Source organism: Strigops habroptila, chromosome 1 (assembly GCF_004027225.2).
Source record: "Strigops habroptila isolate Jane chromosome 1, bStrHab1.2.pri, whole genome shotgun sequence".
Taxonomy (NCBI): Eukaryota; Metazoa; Chordata; class Aves; order Psittaciformes; family Psittacidae; genus Strigops; species Strigops habroptila.
Window position 1 is genome coordinate 34,451,353 of NC_044277.2, and position 21,484 is coordinate 34,472,836.

Genomic DNA, 21,484 nt, shown 5'->3' on the forward strand with positions numbered 1-21,484 from the left:
GTAAAATGCTCGATGTTCAAGTCACAACACATAAGAAAATATGGAAGTGTTGTTTGGCTTTTACAAATATTCATTTAGATCTTTATTTAACCCGTATGAATTTGCTTATGTGAAGGTGTCTTGTGATTCATCGGCCAAACCTAAAGTTCATTTGTTTTGCCTCTATGTTGAGGTAGGATTCACAGAATCGTGTTATAGAATGAGTCACTCCACAATTTAAGCCAGTCAGACTATAGATGAAGAAGGAATTTTTACTATAATAATTTTGCTCTAAGGATCTAAATCCAGATCAGTCGTACTAAAAAATTTGCTAATTTTCCAGACTAAATAGCAAAAAGCAAACCTTCCAAATACAGGGGTTTTGTAGCCTTTTTTCTGTATCTATAAACCTTGTTTTGTTCCACCTTGTGAATGATGTCACCCCTTTATTTAGATGACTTAATATGCTGCTTAACTTGCACTGTAGTCCAAGAGCAGCTATGGGAATAACATTGTTCTGTAGCTACTTTCCCATTTCAAAAACCTCTTAAAGCTGTTATCCATCTGCATTTCGCTCATCGTGTGTGAAACATCTACACAGAAAACAGTAAGCTCTCTGTGTCCTAGAGCTATATTCCAGTCTACAACCCAATTTATACTCAAGGAGAACTAACCCCTCCTTCTATTTCTCTTTTTGTTTTTTAAAGAGTTGTTTTGGGGGGGATTTTTTAATTTTTTTTTTTTTTTTTTTTTTTAATCATAAGCTGTAAAGACCAACTTGGCATCATAGCTTTGAAAGAACTCCCGTTCTCTACCTCCTAGATGTCTGGGTGAAGAACTCCTGTACCTTTTATCAAAATTAATGACCTCGGTTGTGATAACTCTGTTACTTGAAGATTGGTAAAATTATCAGCATTGAAGATACCACTTTCTAAGAAAAAAAGAAATACATCAAAAGTTTTAGGGTTTTATTCCAGTTCAAATTATGTCCATTCTCACACTCATTTCTTATGATTCATAAAAAAGCTCTTAGTTTTGTTTGAGACACCTAAGGCAAGGGAGAACGTTTTGCCAAATGCAGTGCCTCAACAGCATGGCAGGTTTCCCCCACAATATAAACTGGATTTAATTTGCCTTGTAACAAAGTAGATTTTTATCATCTTGAACTATAGTCACTCCCATTTGGTGTTCTTTATTAAGATCTTCTTCTGACAATGTGTTAAAACTCTGTGTCAGAAATAGAATAGGGGAGTTCAAAGAGAAGAACTGTTTCTGCGCAGACTAACAGCCTGGTGACAGTAAGAGAAAACCAGCTACACAGGACATTTAATACTAGCTTGAACTAAGTGCCAGTTACTAGCAAAGGAATAAGGCCATACTGACAGAGAACGAAGGAACCAGAAGCTGCTAATAGTGTCCTCCTATTATTATATTCTAGAATTTGGGTCCTCATTTTCTCATACAGTTGAGCGGTACAAAGGGAAGGAGTTAAACTGGAGCTAAACAAAGTCCAATTGACAAATATCTCAGCATGAGGGAAACAGTTGGTTCAGTCCATTCTTTTCACAAGTCACTGTACTTCCATATTTAGCCCATTTGCCGGAAGCTATCAAAGCTATCAAAGAAGAGACAAGACATACTGCTGCACTGTACCCTACTGCAGGTGCTCTCAGTGAACATACAGAATTAACTGGCACTCCTCTAAAGCTTAAGCAACCTACACATAGCCACAGACCTGTTTTTTCTAATTCTCAAATAAGTGAGCTCAAATGATGCAGGGCAAGAAAATGTAATCTTAGTAGCAGGAGGTTCTGAAACTTACACACAATTTTAATTAAGAAGTAGGGTAGAACTTCAGTAAGAGTATTTGTCCTTTCCATGTGAGACCACAAAAAATTAAGCCAAATTAAGTTAAGGCTAGTACTCAGGAACTCCTTCAATTGTTTAAATAAATCCCTCTCAGAAGAGCCCCAACATAGCCAACCAAGTGAGAAACCTTCTGGACGAGATATCATCGAAGGTAAATTAACTGGAGAGTAATCAGAGCAGAACATTTAAACCAAAAATACAGCCAGGTGAAAAAACTAGTTTATGGAACAATAAAATTAAACCTTTTGTCTGAACCAAGAAGCACGTTTCCTAACATTTGGAACTCCGCCAATCAAATTTCAAGTGAAAGTCATATTCTTCCTACAGACAGCCAAAATACCTTCAGCAAACCTGATCTGGTAATCTGATTTGACAAGCACTATTATCTACAGAACACCCACTGCCATTAATAGCTCCATTCATTTCAAACCCCTTTTACAGAACAAAAAATTGGGTAAAATTAAGAGGAAAGACACCTGTTTAATTGTTACCAAAAGTATGCATAATCATAGAATCATAGAATCAACTAAGTTGGAAAAGACCTTTAAGATCATCAAATCTAACCATTACCCCAGGACTGCCAAGACCACCACTAAACCATATCACTGAGGGCCTCATCTACACAGTTTTTGAACATTTCCAGGGACAGTGATTACACCAGTTCCCTGGGAAGACTGTCCCAATGCCTGATTACTCTCTCTGTGAAGAAATTTTTCCTAATATCCAATCTTCTAACAGCAACTTATACTAGTTTCTTTTTCAATTGTATTAAAATGTGCCTCCAATCAAATCCCCTAGTATTGATATATAAAACGTACAGTGCACAAGACTACTTAGAGAATATGAAAACATAAAAGTATCACTTCCAGAACAAGTAAATATACTAACAGCTTCTGTGTTATGACTTGATAATAAATATTAGGCTTTGTCATAACAATAGAGATAAATGTCAACACTGAAAAACTTTCACAGAGATGACCCAAATACTCAGGCTGTGATTTTATAGCACAGTAATTTCAATGGCTGTATCACTGAGTAACAGAAGGTTGAATTGTTATTTGATCCAAACAGGAAAAAAACCTGCCTTTGCGTCCTTGAAGCCACTTGCTTCATGCAACTCTCTCTACCTACTACTTCAGCTGCTGCAGGAAGACACTGTGGAGGTATCTATCAAAAGAGAGAGCTAACTGCACTAATAACTCTGTCTTGAAGTAAGAAGAAAGGTGTCCTTAGGCTCAGTAAGAAGGAAGCAATGCTCTAAAAAAGTAGACAGACCTTCATCATCTTGAAGAATAAATGCTAGTTTCCTTACTACTGAATACAACAGAGATATCCATTTCTCTTTTGACTTTCCTTGCTAGCAATGAGATGGTATATTTTTTTAAAATTCCTCCAAAGTTTAAAGAAACTGCTAAACTGCAACAAGAGTGAAAAGAACCACAGTCAAGGAGGCTCCTCACCAACTTTATTACACAAGGTAGGGAATGAAGGTGTATAGGTGAAATAAAGCACTGCTTTGCATTCTCTGATCAGTGACAAAAGAGGATTTTATGAGATCTTTCACAACTCACATATTAGACTGCAGAGTCATACAGTACAGCCAGTTAAAGGACAATAACAATAGCCAAGGTTGCTAGGTTTGGCTCAAGATCTGAGCCGTTTGTTCCCTGGTGTGCAGGACTGAGAAAATATATAGTATCTTGGCACCTGCTGTTAGCGGCTACTTTAGGGAATTTAAAATTTAATTAACCTTCATAGTAATCCATACAGGATTTTACGTAAATTCAAAAAGACCATGCAGAAAAATTAACATTTCTATTTTCCTTACCTTTCTACTTGTTAACCCATGGACAACTGATAATAGTTGCCACACTTGAATGTAGCTAGTTGTCTCATATTTTACAAAATTTACAACATTTTACAAGCAACTTGTTTCTAGTGAATTGGGAAGAATCCCATGACTAGCATGTTTGCTCTTTCTTTTAAAGTATAAGGCCACACTGCTGACAGCAAAACTCTCTAGAATTACAAGGCCATCCAGGCACTGCTGGTCTGACAGCACTGTGAGCTGAAGTTCCTTGAGGCTCCACAACCCTGCAAAAGAAATGCTATTGCACGGGTGATTCAGTATGCCTGTAGTTACGCTCCCAGAGCATCAAAAAATGTTTTGAAGCTCCTCTTCCTACATAAGTGCCTTTTAAAAAGCAGTAATTTGCAAGGAAAATGGGAAAAAAATAGAAACGTAGGGTGGCATATGGCCAAACTTTTGACTTAATTTCACCACAGGTTGCTTTTTATTTACAAGCGGCTAATCCCCTCTCAAACTACACAATAGAGCAGCCACTGGCAAAGGCAGGCAGATAAAATTGGCATGCCTCTGTATTGTTCTTGCTAATCTGAACCATTAACAGAAGGGTGAGAAGGCTAGTTTTGTCATTTAAACAGGCTTAAATCCTTTCCCCAAATGAGCTTTTGTCTACATAGAAGAATGCATCTAGGAAATTTAAGGGGTTTCTGTTAGTGTTGCATTCTCAAGTTGACTTGGCTACCGGAATACCAACCTGTTTATTTGGCCCTCATACTGTAAATGCAAGAATTATTTCCAGCTGTCAAAACCAAAAAGGGATTCAACCCAATTAAATCATTTCTCAGAGGTGAAACAGGATGAGATTATAAAGTGCTAAGAAGCAACTATTTGAAATCCTGAGCTGCACCTGTGCAACTAAATCTCCATTTATACAGGTGCTTTTCAAATTGGATTTGAACCTTTAAATTCCCCGATTCATCCCCTGCAAAACCACAGAAGCCCAAATAACTAATGAAATTCAGAGACAGAAAGGCTTAAAATAGTTTCAAGCTGTGAAGTAAGGCCTAAGACTATGTTCTTTGATTCACTGTTGATGTGACATATCAAGCATAAACAAAAGTTGCACAACCCAAAAGCTAGAGGTCAGAGGGTAGCCAGTAGCTAAGTAATTATTTTTTCTTTAGCCCAGGAGAGGTCATCACCTGGCCCATATGCTCAATACATAGCTGAAAACCTGGGGAAAAGAATGCACTGGTTAGCATGATCTGGTTTTATTTTGCTTTTTACCTGGCACATCTTGCGCAGATATTCAATGTGACCTTTGCTTGAGGCTCAGCCGTATAAGCACTTCGAGTTTGATTGAATTTGCTCCCAGAAGACATCACACTTGTTACTCCTTCCATTCTCAGATCATCAAGATCCTCTGCAACAAGACAGAATAACTGGATGAACACACCATTAAATTTTGTAGCAATTGCTTCACCTGTAGAATCACTAAAGAATGGAACAACTCAAAAGTCAGAAAGAAAACACACAGTTACTTGCATAATAACAGGAAAAGGCATTTAAGAGGATTTTCATTTATATATATTTTTACCCTCTTACAAGGGGTTCCTTGAAAAATATTCACTGTCATTTCCACTTCAAACAGTGCTGTGTATTTTTTTCAATCGTTATTTCTCTGATCCATTTATAAAAAACGTGTCATCAAGAGATGCTGTTCAATAGCTCCATTTGACATACGGCATATCAAAGAGAAAATTCACCTTTTTTGAGTGTACGCTCCTCCTCTGATTTTTTTCATCATCTATTCACTTAGCAATGAAAAAATACTGGTAAAATAAAAGTGCTCTGCTACACCCAGAGAATGTAAAATGGATACACATATCACACTGAAAGAAACCATAGATGCATACTTATACCCTCCATAATATTTGGGCAACTCAATACTAACTGGATTTTCTGCTACTTTGAAAGTATTCCCATTTTGCAGGAAGACTGCTCAGGCTCTCAGATTTTTTTGTCTAAGATGACACCGGAATAATGTAGCTCAGTTAGACTGTAAATGAATTCTCTCGGTTTACAGCCAGGATATTCTTCGGGGGTAATCACTATTTTGCCAACATAAAATAGGCAATTTCTGTATATCTAATATATCTGGAAAGCCCAATTTTCAGTTGTGTACAATTTGGTTAGATTCTAACTGAAAGATAAACAAGCAAAACACTGATTAGCTGCTATTAAATGAGCACCAACCATTCCATGTAGTGACTCATACATGTGGCTTATGGTATACAGTATGTGATCATCTAATTAAATGTCTTTCATGGATACACATGTATTTTCATATATTAATGTTTACAAAAGAAACCTGATGTTAAAGGATCTGAGTGGAGCAGAAAGTGCACAAAGGCAGGCTTTAAATCCCAATACCAGATGGGGAGAAGTCACAGAGAACTTACAGATCAGAAGAGGCAATGTTCAATTACAACTTGAAATACACAAGTAGTCATTACAGATAGACAGTGGAGTACCAGGCTCATCTTCATACACAAAAGAGTGAGATACAAGTCCCTGAATAATTACCTGAAATATTTCTGGGTGTGCTCTATAGTTCATACACTACTTTTACTGCTGTGCTTCAAACTCCAGGCAGTATGGTCAGATTGTCAGCATTATGCCATGTTAACAACACTTTCTGGGAGTGCTGTTCACCCATTTTACTAAGCAACATTCAAGAACAGCAAGGTTACACTTAAATTCAAATGAATTTTTTGTGACTAAAGTCCTTGAACTAGATTTTCTTGTCAGTTATGTTTTATTTTACTGCTTAAAGAAACTCTCCTTCCTCCCAAAATTTGTTGTCTTGGTGATATTAAATGGACAGTTCTACTGAAGTTTCTGGCGTTGATCTACACCATTTCGACACCTTTCTCGTTAAATTTAATCTATGGTTAATATACAAACTAATTCAAAGGACTTGGAAGGCTGTATGATAAAGAATTATGAAATTAATCATCTATGAGTCATTTCAGAAAAGGTATTACATATTCGGAACACATTATGTATTAAAATAAATACAGTTTAATTGTGCTTTAAAAAGGTGTGAAAAGTTCCATATTTCTTAACAGATGTAAACCACTGAATGGATTACAGTTTAAATGAAATTGAAGCATATGCCTTAGGGTTTGGGGTTCCCCCCCCCCAAACAGATGTGATTTCTTTAAATGAGGTTTTCAACTGTTCCCTGCTTGATTAACTTTTGGCTCTCTGATGACTAAGACTGTTATAGCAGAGCAATGACATAGGCTGCCCTCTTTCATAGCTTTTATATTTGAATCTGTATATCAAAAACATGCTCTTTTTAAATTTTTAGTCAACATTTTTCTCTCAAGAGAAAACAAAGTGAAACTTTGTGCAAGAAACTTGTATTTCAGAGGTTGTAGCTAACAGACAAGTAGGCAGAATATTATGCAGTATTGATTTATTGTCACATACTGTTAGACCAATAACAGTAATGTGCATGCAAAAATGCAGATTTAAAACCCCCCAAACTACATCATACAAAACTGTGATTTTTTTCCAAGGAATATTCAGTGATCACATTCAGCATTGGATGTAATTTGTCCATGGCAAGCTACAAAGAGCTGTAATATTCCAGCTAGACAGAGGAGTATAACCCTGTAACCAAATCTGAAGAAGAACTGCAGCATTTGATTTAATTTTGATTACTGCACTTCTGCCTTAGCATTGAATTATTTCAGTCTCTTCTGGATGCCTGAAATTTACAGTGCAGATACTGCACTTTCTTCTCACTAAAGCAACTGGGCTTTGAGAAGCTACCTCGTTCCCAATACCAATAACTTTGGATGGGAATTTTTGAGTTGTGACCAACTTCACGTGTCACCTGGCAATCTTCCTGATTGACCGCATTCATTATTGAAGGCCCTTAATTAAAAAAACCCAACAATAAATCATAAAGTAGTTTTAGAACTAAACTCTGTGAGTGTGTGTGCATATTGTTCAACAATTGATGCATGATTTGCAGAAGAATATTTGTGATAAATAAGGATGTTATTAAAATAAATATAAATAATGAGCGCAATAATGCATTTTAACAATTAAAAAAATATAAATAAAGGTTTCCAAAGGTTCAGATGGTTCTATGTAAAATCAGAAAAAAATCAGTTTTAGCAAAAAAGGATTTTATGAGAAGTCAATTCAGTTACAGGGTCTGGAACACTGGATCTTTTATCTTCCTTTGTATTATTTGCTAGACCAACTAGTGATGATACAGCTGAACAGTTCAGTGATTTTATTGAGCAGCAATGAGGTAATTCACTGAAAAAGGAGAGAAAGAAAAGCCAAGCTGAGGTCTGCTTATGTGATAGATGACAAGAATACTGTGAAACTTCTCAAATCCTTAGAAAATTGTTACCTCTCTTTGGAGAGTGATAGGCTGGAAGTTCACGTAAATGAAACGATCTCACTTGTGCTAATAAAACTTTTAGTTATTTTAATGCTTCACTGTGCACTGTATTTCTTTGATTTAATGTTAATTCTCCTCTATTCCCTACATGAATAAGGTATGTGAAGGCCCTAGCTTGGTCCTATAGCAATTTCCATTAAGTATGTTCTGTGTAGTAAAAAAACCTACCTACCTACAAAAAAACCCAACCTTCCATTTTTCTCAAATCAGCAATTCACCAAAATAAATTCACACAGCTGCAATCTTCATGCATTGCCATAATGTAGGTAGTTAAGGTCTGGCGGCCAGAAGATATCGCGATGTACGGAAAGAGAGAGCCCCTCCCCGGATACTCTCACAAGCCCCATAGCATGGAGAGGGGAATTGTGGGGCGAGGCTCGGCAATACCATAAAAGGTAAAAATTGTTAACCTGCCTTCTGATTGGGTCAGCATAGGTACTTCCGTGTGGCCGAAAGGCATATAATGCCTGCTGTTGTTTAATAAAACGCTATTTGGTCATCCTCCATATTGGTGTCTGCGATCTTCTAGCCCTAAGCCAGGGGTTGGCTTAGTTCTGCAAGTCTTGGCTGAAGCAACGCAGCAACACCATAACAACAATACACAGAAATACTTAAAAGTGAGATAAAGATCACAAGCGTAATACAGCACAGCAAAGAACCAGACGTTTTCTGTATTAATGATAATACTGCACTAAGCTAAATTCTCTGTGATTTTTTTATAGACAATTTTCATCAAAAAGGAAAGGGGAAAAAGGGTACCTTTTTCAGTTAAACAAGAACATAGCCCAGTAACAAGGTAATGTTTTTAAATAGGATGTTGTTAGTAACTATTTACTTCCTTTCTTTTCGGGGTAGAAGGACTGAGGAAAGGGAAAGGGGCACTAATGCAAGAGTTCTAGAAACTGCAAGATTGCTTAATGTCTTGGATTGAGAGGCTGTGGAATAATCTTACAAACATCTCCTACAAGACTCACACACACCATTCACTTTAAGGACAGAGGTCTTCTTATGCAAAACTCAAATGCAGTGAAAATGCAGTTGCACAGAAAGCTGAAGTAATCAGGATATGTGCTACATTGCTTGATATGACCCAGTCACTTTTGTCTCCTTCCTCCATTATAAAACATGAAGTAATTTCCCAGGAGTAATTCAAGAAGTATATGGTGCAAAGCTGGAAAAAGTCCTGGTTCATCTTTAGAAAGGTTATGACTGCTCAGAGTTTGTTCAGTCTAATGCTAAGAAAAGCACTAAATGTTTTCACATGAGAGCAAAAAATTCAGATAATGAATTCTGATCTATGTTCTTGCAGGCAACCAGTCAATTCTGATGCACCAGTAAAATAACGCCTCTTTCTCTGAAGCAATCAATTCCTTAAGGCAGTATTTTTGCATCATGATAGACATTGATATAGACATTGATGTATTCCATATACATAGCATTGATTTGTCAGGGATTAGAATCTGAAGCACAGATTCCAAATACATTCTACTACTTTCATTAAAAAGAAAACAAAACAACCCCCAAAACCCCAAACAAAAAAATCTACACCCCTATCCCCCCCAAAAAAAAACAAACCAGAAAACCTGTACTGCCAATAGCAGTTCTGTTTGAATTCCAGGAATTTACACTGCTTTATATGCCATACTTCTATGTTTCTTATTACGTTAATAAATCTTTCCATTTTAGGTAAATTTTCTTACCAGTATCAAGAGAGCCCAATAAAACCCCCACCTTAAATCCAAACGAACTGTTGGGAAAAGCAGGAATTAAACTTCCAGACAAAGACATTAAACTTCCAGACATTTATCTAGAATACCTGATGCTCCACTCCCGAAAATTATGTTAATCATTTACTTCAACAGAAGCTAAACTGGAGTTATCTTCTGCAAGAGACTAGCTACAGGACATCTCACTTTGTTTCTTCTTACTCATCTAGGACTTTAACGTCATGGAGTAGACAATGCCATTATTCTGATACATACGTTCTCATGTATCTTCATCTCAACATCTTCAAATACTGGCTTTTGGACCAGTTCAGACCCATGCCATAGACTGTTGATGCAAATATCATCCTAAGTAAATCCATCAAGAGACTTTCACTCCTTAGAGCAATTTTAGATATCTGAACCCAATGCTCTGAAGACATCTTACTTTATAAGCATCTCAAGTTGACAGTAAATTCCCTAAATATTTGTGCTTCCACTGATGGATGTATGCAAAACCAAATGAAACATGATGCTGCGAAGTCTTTGAGTTTGCAAGTCCACTTCTACCTGTACCATTTGTCAGAGCCAATCTAGCAGAATCCCACCCCACAGTCAAAACCACAAAACTAACCTGAGATTACAGAAAGAAGGATTGTTTGAAGGTACTGAAACATACCAAGAAACATTGATTGGAGTTTTCACATTTAATGAGCAAGAGTGAGAGTAATATGTCTTCAGTTCCTCCACATTCTTGTTTTAAGCTGGGACTGGAATTAACACAAGAGGTATCCTTTTGTAATGAAGTTGTTCTAGTTTCATTTGAACACACTTCAGAATCTTGGACAACTACACTAAGCACTGGCCTACAAGGCTCCTGCTTACTCTCCCTTTTTCCACTAGGTGGAATTTTTGTTTACTACATAAAACACTGCAGGCAAGACTGATGTAGCAGACAGAGGATTAAGAGTGTCTCTTAAAATGCAGTGTCTGGACTTCAGAGCCTTGTTCCAAATCAGGCAGTTGAAGTTTATAAAGCAAGTCTTGGATATCCTAACTGCCCAAACCACCAAATGAATGCAACATTACAGTCTTATTTAAATGAGAAAATCCATTACTACAGTTGAAAAGAGCTGGCATCATGCCCTCTTATCATTCCCTACTGGTAATCCTAGGCCAAATGATCTAATATCACCAAATAGAATCCTATCATCATAGAATGGTTTTTGTTATAAGCAACCTTAAAGACCATCTAGTTCCAACCCCCTGCCATGGGCAGGGACACCTTCCACTAGACCAGGTTGTTCAAAGCCCCGTCCAACCTGGCCTTGAACACTGCCAGGGATGGGGCAGCCCAGCTTCTCTGGGCAACCTGTGCCAGTGTCTCACCACCCTCACAGTAAAGAATTTCTTCCTTATATCTAATCTAAAATTACCCTCTTTCAGTTTAAAGCCATTACTACGTGCCCTTACTACATTACTACACCCTCTGACTACCTAAGCACTGTTGCTCCACACCTACAGTGATTTCAAACACACTGGTCTGCACTTTCAAGTAGGTAGTTTCATTCAGTGCTAAAGAATTATTTCAAACACTTTATTTTTACAATAATGGGAATCTACTATTGATTGGAACACATCAATTACCTCTACATTTCCAATAAAATATCATTTAGAGTATTTCACTTGTTACATCACATTCTATAATGCATTACTGCAACTACCACAATTGTACAAAAGTACTTGCACTATAATAATTATACAGAACCACAAAAAGGCCATAATGACAAAATCCACAAAACAATCAGAAATTCTGGTCTTCAGAATGCAAAAGGAATGTCTTCTAATGTTTTTCCTTGGCAAACTTTTTCTTTTTTGCACTTCAGCTTTAAGTAAAATAAGTTTTAAAATTAAAAGCAAATTTGGATCAATATTTCTAATCAGCTCTAATTCTGATGTTGTTTGTTTATGCAACCACTACGTTTAATGGAATATGAAATTCAGACCTCAGTCCAACTCTGCATTCTTAAAGAAAACAACAAAAAAATCTTTGTCATAATAATAGAAAAAGCCATGTTTAAATCAGTTAGCTTTTTTTTCAATCATATCAAAAATATCAATGTATTAGAAAGGAATGTATATTTAAAAGGTACATTATGCTTTTAATTTCAGTTTGGATTTTTATTTTCTAACAAAAAGGAGCCAGCCATAATATTTTTCAAGTGTGTTTGGTTAATGTAGTACAGATGTTCGTTAAAATACATGTCCTAAATATTGAATTCAACATTACCATTGATACTGTTTTTCTTTATTAAATCTATTTTGAATTGAACTGATAATTTGCATGCTGTTTATATGAAGTTTTATAAAAATAAGCTAAGATGAATAATAATTCATTAATTCAGTGGTACACCTCTCTAAACATAAAGCAACTACAGTGAATTTCAGAGAAGATATTAAATTGTTCAGCTCTGTATGAATTTGCACTGAAGGCCACATTCATATTTATTTGCATCCACCTAATTTACTCTACCAGCCCCTTAGCAAGATTAAGCTTGTCAAGAGGTCAATGGAAATTCATACACCTTTTATTGAAAAGAAAGTTGAGGCAAAGCATAAAAATTACAAATAATCTTATGCCAAACATTTCCAGTAACACTGAACCTTCCAATAGCTTTCTTTTGAAAAATTATTATTACAAGCATTTCTGGAGTGCCAGTTACTAGAGCATCTATATGCCCTATTCCATAAACCTATCTAGATCAAGGATTCCTGCAGTGGAAATATCTTTCTTTCCCCAACTTTTTTCTTCTATTGTTTTGTTTCGTTTCACTTTTTTTTTCTTTCCTTTTTTTTTTTTTTAATAAAGATTATCAAATTTTAAATGTAGTCAAACATCTTACTTGTCCTTCAGAGAATCGTCTTCATGAAAAGAGAAACACAGTAGGTAAGAAGCAAGATGCTTGTACAGCTGAAGTTTTCTACCAAGAAACCAGTGTATCTCTCATTAAAAAAAAAAAACGCTTTTCAGTCAAGCACTATACCCAAATGCACCTGGCTGTAGCCCAAGCTGTTGTGTTAGCGAAGTTCCAGTTAATTCAGGGACTCATATATGAGTGATGTCAGACTGGACAATCACTAAACTGTGTGCACAGCCACATTTAGTGAAGGATACTTAGTGTGTTGTATGTGAATGTTCACCGTAAGCTCTAGGTGCATTAAAGACTAGACTGAGACAGAAACATAACAGTAAATCTATGATAATCACCAAAACTCTAGGATAATAAGCTAGTAGAAACAAACGGTGGATCTTTGTTATTGCTCTTCAAACTTCTGCCTAGTTGCAAAGGGACAACTGCCCTCCTTGTTACCTCTGCTAACTGTGAATCAAAGATAAGAATAAGATGGCATCTAACAACTGAAGCTCTGCAGTTTCTTCCAGTTCCATCCCACTACCAGCTTGCATCAACTCTCCTTTGTCCTGAGACAAGATCATCTGTTTTGTATCACTATCACTATTTTGGCCAGACTCTGGGACATCTGGAAGACTGCACTGTCTACACTTAGAGCAGCAGACACTGAGCTGGATACCATCAACATACCAATGGCATCATGGGGGACAGTACATGCTCTTCCTCACTTATTGATTAAATTCATACCATTGACATCGTTTGAGAGATGGTAGAACAAATTTCTGAAATATAATTTTATCTTTCCATCTAGGTTAAGCAGACAAACTAGCAGGTGTGTCAAAAACATCCCACATATCCAAAAGATTAGCCAGGTACTAAATTTCTAAACAAACAACTCAGTTTTCCAGTAATGTTTTTACTGAAGAGAAATTAATGTTTTTTAAATAAACTTCTGGTTACTGAAAAAACTGTGTAGTTGGGGTGTTGTATAGGTGCCGCTTATTCTGTTAAGATTGCTTTGTGTAACCTACCAGTTCTGTCCACTACCAGGTTATGTTTGCTCATGCTTTTGGTTTGGGTAGGAGAAAATTAGAAGGTTTTTGTTTTGCCACATTGCTTGCACAAGCATACTGCAATTCAAGACAGAGAGCTGGCTGAAATAGAAAATAACGTAGTGGTACATGTAATACATGTGGTTGCTACACTTTCACTGAATATTGCAGGATTAGTTTATTGCCTAAATAATAAATCAAGCATTGAAGCATGCTAGTTCATGTAATGTTAGCTCACGTCTACTATCTTATATATCAAAAGAGGTACATTAGCTTTTACTTAGCACTACTTTATCTTCTGGGTATGAATTAGAACTACATATTTCTCCACAAGATCTCATTTCAGAACTATAAAACCATCTTATAAACAAATCAGAGAATGTTACCTGGCATTTCTGCTTTGCAAGACATACTAAGGTTAATCATGACTCCATTGAACTCAAGTGGAATTTGCCACTGACTCCACAGACTGAAAATTTATCTAAAATACGTCAAGTTTCTCTCTTTTGGGTTTTAACTCCTTAATGTGAGAGCTGTGAAACTCCTGTAGATCTTGAGAGGTGTTTAACTTGAGCCAGTGACTCAATTCTCCATATCTAAAGAGGAGATACCTCCTCTTACCTACGGTAATGGTATGGTTTAACTTTGGAGTCCACAGCAGTGGAACTGAATGTTCTCTGGTGGTCACTGTACGCCATCCTCTGTGGAGCATAAAAACTGTGGACTAACCATTCGAAGCAATTCTATCAATTGAGAGGGAAGCAGAGGTCCTAGACTGTAACGCCAGTTTAACATCAGACAGCAAATGTTCCTTAAAGAGTCGTTAAAAAACAAGAATGAAGGAAACTCAAAACCTTGAGAAGCACAATTGTCATATGCTGGAATGAGGCAACAAAAAACAGTACATTATATCACAAAAGATAAATTACTAATTTGAGATATATTCCTTCACAGAAAGAACCATCTGTACTAAATTCCTAGAGTGCAGGCAGTTTGACAGACAACCTAAAAAATGAAATGAGGTCAAACTTGCAGTACAAACCATATCAACAGGAGGAACAGAGAAAATGAAAAAAACTAAGAACTCTTAACTGAAAGCATCTTCAACAATATCCAGTAGAGATCTATTTCAAGCAAAAAAAACCCAACAAACACTTAGCATTGCACTAAGAGGAAAGTTAGGTCAACACGAAAAGGCCAAGTGATTCATGATTTTCAGTCTTCAGGTACACTAGCAAAGCTCGCTGGCCCTGAAACGCTATTAGCTCAGGTGGTGGATGAATGAGGTCACACTCCAAGATGCTGACCAGCAGTTGCTACGGTGCAGTCCTGTAAGCCAGTAGCTTGTTCCCAGTGAGAAGGTCCCACTTATTTCCGTCCTCTTACCCCTTTCTACTGTTCCCAGTGATATCAGTGCTTGATTCTTATCTGACCCTGGTGTGAGCTCATTCAGGAGAAAAAATATTATGTTATTGCTGGAATTTTCTGGACCTGGCTTAGTGAGCTGCATTGGCACACTAAGGAGTCATACAAGCATTAAAATCAGTTTAAAGGAAACAACAGGAGCATACAGCCCTGTGTGAAGGAACAGAGGAGGAAGTACGACCACTTTATTTAATGAAAGAAAGAAATCTGCCACATTCAGCTAGGCTCAGCTCATCTCCCATAGCCATACCCTAAGGGATAAAAGCATTAGATATTTAAGCAACACTAACATCTCACAATATGACCATGTTTCTACAGGACTAAAGCACCAGAAGAAAAAATATAGATGTTTGTCAAACTATCAGAAATAAAAGAAAACAAGACATAATTTTTACACCGATGGAAGGATACCCCATCTGCACCACTGCTGCTTCTAAGGACCATAAAACTTAGTGTAATTTTGCTTCTCTCAAGACACAAGAATCAAAGTTATTCAAAACTGGTATTACATCAGAGTATTCAAGTATGTATTCAGAAAAGCATCCCTAATACATTATCAAAATATGATTCTTAGTAGGATGTGTTAGGGCATTAAAGATATGATTTTGGATTTTGTTTTTGAATTTATTACATTTGGCAATAATCTCTGCCTTTCAGGTTTTTTTTACTGAGTAATGCCAAACTGATATAATCTAGTATGACTGAACTTGCAAATAAGCTTGAACTTGAGATGCAGGTTAAGCTGCCTTGCTATCAACACGTCTTAACTTCTTACACCTTTTCTTCATGTGTTTTAGAATTCCTGAAATATAGTAATGTACATGAATTAAATGAATTCTGATATTATGATGTGATTGTATAAAGATTTTTTTAAAGTGAATGCAGATTTAATGGATGAGTCTTGCTGTACCAATAGATGCAAGAAAAACTGAAGTTGCAGCTACTTTGAAAGTTATCACAAATGAGAGACGCCATTGATGTGCTCAAAGAAATTTTAAAAATAAGTAATTTTTCAGTTTCAGAAAACTGAGAAAGTAATTCAGAAATTACTTTCTGAAATTATTCAGAAATTTCACTATCATGAATATAAATACTATTCTGAAACTAAGGTACAGATACATTTGCTTGTCCATAAAATGACATAATCTCAATTCAACTGCATTCCTCCAAATGCAACACCCCTTCAGTTTCCTAAAATACAAGAAACAGTTTGTAACATCTGATAATGCTTCAGCAGATCCACAGAAATGCCTTTTTTTTAGCTCCCAAATGACATTTTAAATTATCTATGTATACTCAAAGTTCCCTTTCACATGAGCACCCAAAAAAAGTCCTGAGCAAGAAGCTCTCCCAGCTGTCACAGACTTACTCTTCCCTATCACTTGAGCAGCTTAGTTTGTAGACATTTTCATTAAGCACCCACTAAATACCCATAGCAGTTAACATCATCACACCAGTGAAAGTCTCCCATCTGTTTAATGTTCTGTTTCAGGTATCACCTACTTATGAAAATTTTATCTATGTGAAGATTCAATATAATGTGAAATATCGCCAAATTATTGTTTGTTTACAAGTTAGAAATTATGTCCAATATAAACAAACCAAACCAATATAATCAAAACAAATTCTAAAGAACAGGTTATCCGAAACAGAATTCCCAAGGCACTGGTGGTATAATTACGATGTTTATAGACTTTGGAAGTTTTAACAGAAGAGCTTTGATTCCTTAAGCAAATACATTATTCAAGTATTTTCAACAATGCTTTTGAACACGTCAATAGACAAGCAATATTCAAAGATGAAAAAATAACTACTGCTCAGCACCTTAACAATATTTTGTCTCTCGTAAGTAGACACACATTTAGAGCAAATTTCACGAAACAAGTATTGTTTTTATCAGGTCATTATGCCAGTATTTATACAAAAACGCGGTGACAAAGCCTAATTATTTGTGACTGATATATACCAGTTGCTATCCATTTCCTGAAAAAAAAAAAAAATCAGGAAAATTAGTTGCTCTCAGAAATACTCAAATATGTCAAAAGCCAATTGTCCAAGTAAGTGTAAAGAACAATTGATAAAATCCTCTGCAAAGATACATTTCCCCATGCAGCCAAATAGAGAAATAGGTCTGCAAATTATTGTCAGACACCTTGCCAAGACTCCTCTATCCCAAACATTACTTAGAGTACTTTTGCAGTTAGGTGATAGTGATTGAATAAATAAATCTGTGACATTCTGAGGAACTGTTTCTCCACAGCCATTAATTCACATTTGCCTATGGTTATATATACCCTGACTAACTGAGAGTCAGACACAGAAATGAAATGACACAGTTCTTTTGTATCTGTAAAAATGACAACCATTCAGTCAGCTTCTGAGTATCACAAATAAAATATAGACCAATTTATATATCAAGAAAGAGCTTAGTTCAGCAAAAGATCATGCGTAAGAACAAAATCAGTTATCCTTCATTTGCATTTCACATAAATAATAAATCACGAGTTATAATACTGATTATAAACAACAATAAATGTGATTTTTATATAATACAAATGTTACTCTTTTCAGCCTACTGGACGATAATTCTCTGAACAATCTTGAAGCTGAAATTTCACATCAAAAGCAACCTGAAGGAAGACTAAGAAAGGATTATATGCAACATTACTTTGGAACTTCAATGTCAGCATTTATAGTTTCAAAAAAAGGAAAATTTAATAGTCAATAACATTTAAAATTTCTGCAATAATGCAGGAATGTTTGGGAGGAAAAAAGAAAGTATGTTCGTTACCTCTGTTGGAAAGGACAAATACGTGACTATCACTTTTTTATTATGAACTATGCCTTTAAGAACAATTTTGTATTCTTATTGTTTCATTTACAACATCTTTCAAGTTTTTATTCTCATCATATTGAAGAGAAAACAATCCCTTTATAACTTCTGGTTTTAATAAAACAAGGGGAGAAACCTTTTTGAAGCCACAATTGTATTTGTCTCTTTGCATCTGGTTAAAAATCAAAACCGAAAAATCCTATTATTTACATATTTATTTATGTTTCATTATTCCCAGGACTGTAAACTTTCTCTGTAGAGAATTAAAAATAATGTAATTACTATAATTCTTTTCATTTCCATTTTATTCCTTCATTATTTGATATTTCAAAGAATCACCATTTCTTTACAGAGAAGAAACTTGGGCTACATCAATATTAGCCAGAAAACAGTAAGCCAATACATGTACCCTTTTTGTGTTCAAAACTCCCCCTTCTATCACAAAGGCACATTATAATCTCATCTGCTCAGTCCAGGAATGTATAAACTTTATGCATTTAACATCACATCCATCCATACATATCCTATTAAATTTTAATCTCTTTTTCAGCTGCTCAATATCTCAACATTTTGCTAACCATTTCCATTCTCATTTTTATATATCCTTTCATAGGTGACTCACCATCTCTCTTCCCACGATCATACTGCCAGCCCTAGCAAAACCTTGGCTTTATATGAATCAGTGGCCTAACTCATATTTCACTGTAGTGAAGCCAGGACTTAACTCTTTTAAGTGTGCTTCCTGTGCAGCTTATTGTTCCAAGATAGTGATGATTTAAGGAGCAGTTTCACAATCATTTTAAGCTAAACTAAGTCTGTGTTGCCACTGAAAGAGTCAGGCTTGCCTGCCTCGCATGTCAGCTGACTAACACTTTCTTTCCTTACACTAGTGGTGCTTGTGTGGCCCACCAGGAGCTGGGTCAAGGAGGTCATCTGTCTGAAGGTTATCCCTTTTGCTGTTGTTTTGTTGATTTTTTAGCCCAGCTCAGACTCACTCTTCCATATTTAATTTGAGGTTTCTTGCTCAGACATGGACTGTTTTAAACAGGCATTCATAAGAGATGATTTTGAAATACAGCTTAATATTTTTTCAAATCAGTGTCTGGTGATACAGAATCATAGAATGGTTTCGGTTGGAAAGGACCTTAAAGATCATATCGTTCCACCCCCCCTGCCATGCCAGGGACACCTTCCACTACACCAGGTTGCTCAAAGCTTCATACAAACTGGCCTTGAACACTTCCAGGAATGTGGCATCCATAACTAATCTGGGCAACCCATTCCGGTGTCTCGCCATCCTCACAGTAAAGAATTTCTTCCTTCTATCTGATCTAAAACTACCCTCTTTCAGTTTAAAGCCATTCCGACTTGTCCCATCACTACATGCCCTTGTAAAAAGTCCCTCTCCAGCCCCCTTTAGGTACTCGAAGGTTGCTAGAACTCCCTGGAGCCTTCTCTTCCCCAGGCTGAACATCCCCAACTCTCTCAGCTTGTCTTCGTATAAAAAAGTTAAATTAAATCAGGGTCATGGCTGATTACTGAATTTAAAATAGAGGAAAACACCAGGAAGCATCTTCATAGAAAATAATACAACATCAGCTTGAAGTACCATTTTTATTTTCCTTGGAATGTGATGCTGAAATCCTGTAGGTCGCAATTTGAGGAAATATTCAGGAGATATTAGAAATTAGTTTTAGGAGTTATTTTAAACACCTCTTGTTTTGGATTTTGTTTATGCAAAAAATACTGTATGTGTTGAGATCATTGCAGTAATAAGTAAGCACAGAGACAACATACAGAAATCACCAAAACTTTCACAACTCCAAAGAAAATGGTTAAAAGATAAATTTGTGCCAAAAATAGACATTAAGCTTAAACCAATGCTCTTTCTGACTACAGGGAAAACACAGAAAGTGTAATAAGGAAGGGACTCGGAATACAAACTTACAGACAACAGATTCCAATGTCAACTCATACTTACTGTAACTTCGTAGACTTCAAATAATTTCATATCAAAGGTAACTCAGATCCTTATATTTAAATCTAGCATCTTTCCTCTTCCTTGCCTCATCTTTGCCCACGGGCACATTTCTTTTCTTTTTAGATTTTGTATTTGGGTGTATGTTTACTGTACTTGATGATTGGACTTGATGATCTTAAAGGTCTTTTCCAACCTAGTTGATTCCATGATTCTACTTGCCCCTCTCTCACCTCTCCTTAGTCCTTACTAATTATGCAAAGGATCTAGCAGCTATTTATGACAACGAACAGACATCCTTCAGCTGAAATGCTCCTTTAGGTTCTTTTTTTTATTTATTTATTTTCCAGCATTCTTATTGTTCAATGTTGCAAACTGATGATTACTCCTGATTTCTCTTCTCATTAATTCTTCTGATTTTTAATTTCTCATATCCTGAATTCTTATCAGTCTCAATAGACTCCCACTCTACCGCCCTTTGCAGTATAGCCTTTGCTACATTTTGACTCTTTCTCATCTTTGCTACATTAGTAATCAGAATGTCCTACATATAATAATACTTTCTGCCAGTATATTCACATACAAAGAACTGTGTCTTCATGAATGCTGGGTCACTAAAGAAAATGCAAGAACAGAAGCTGGTAGCACTAGTTTTGATGTCAGCAGGTGCACTGCAGTCAATACAGCAATGTGCCTAAACTACCACTGAACTTGCAAACTCAAAGTATTGTGTGCTACAGTAACCCTGTGAATCACAGCAATGTCTAATGAGCTCCTTGGTCTGCTCAAAATTGCTAGATACACACTACAAAAGCTGGCACTGCCAGTGGTATCTGACTTGGACTGTTTGAAGCTGTCCTTCGCTTGCAGGGCAATCACAGCATTTACTGCAGTATTCCTCATGACAGTTCTGTCATGTAATTTGTTAAGACAGCAATCAAAGAAGACAAATAGGATACTGGAAATTGTAGGTGGACCAAAGAGCTATTTAGAGGTGCTTTTATTTTTTTTTTTTGTTTTCAATCTCTCTCATTTTTATTAAAGCTTTCTAAATCTAATTTTGAGTTCTGCAAGTATCACAAGAGTTACCTTTCTGAAAAAGCTTTTTAATTTGCTATAAAGGATCTTTTACTTCACTCTATTCTTTCTTCTCCACGTTTATTCTTTATCCTCTTTTTTTTGCTTTCAGCAACTACAACTGTTAGAAAAAAAAAAATCCATTTCAATTTAATTTTAGAAAACAGAACACTCTCAGAATCTCTTCACATGCAAAACACTATCAGAAAGAATGGCTCGCCAAGCAACAGCCTTTTAATATATGTTGAATTGACTGTTTTCAAGTAAGAACAGGTAACAAAGTTTGGATTTTGCCATGTTATTTACTGTTTGTCATATTATTTACTGCTTGCAGCATTTTAAATAACACTTATCTTGTGA

At 36.1% G+C, this 21,484-nt stretch overlaps 1 protein-coding gene across 3 annotated transcripts in view; it reads right to left on the minus strand.

Moving 5' to 3' along the window:
* The window catches only part of C1H8orf34 (chromosome 1 C8orf34 homolog), a 169,749-nt gene that overhangs the window by 54,135 nt on the left and 94,130 nt on the right, over positions 1 to 21,484 (minus strand). For all 3 annotated transcript variants that reach the window (XM_030500518.1, XM_030500526.1, XM_030500509.1), the window contains one exon: positions 4,943 to 5,078. In XM_030500518.1, coding sequence (XP_030356378.1) covers positions 4,943 to 5,078 — 136 coding nt within the window. The remainder of the gene's footprint in view (positions 1 to 4,942; positions 5,079 to 21,484) is intronic.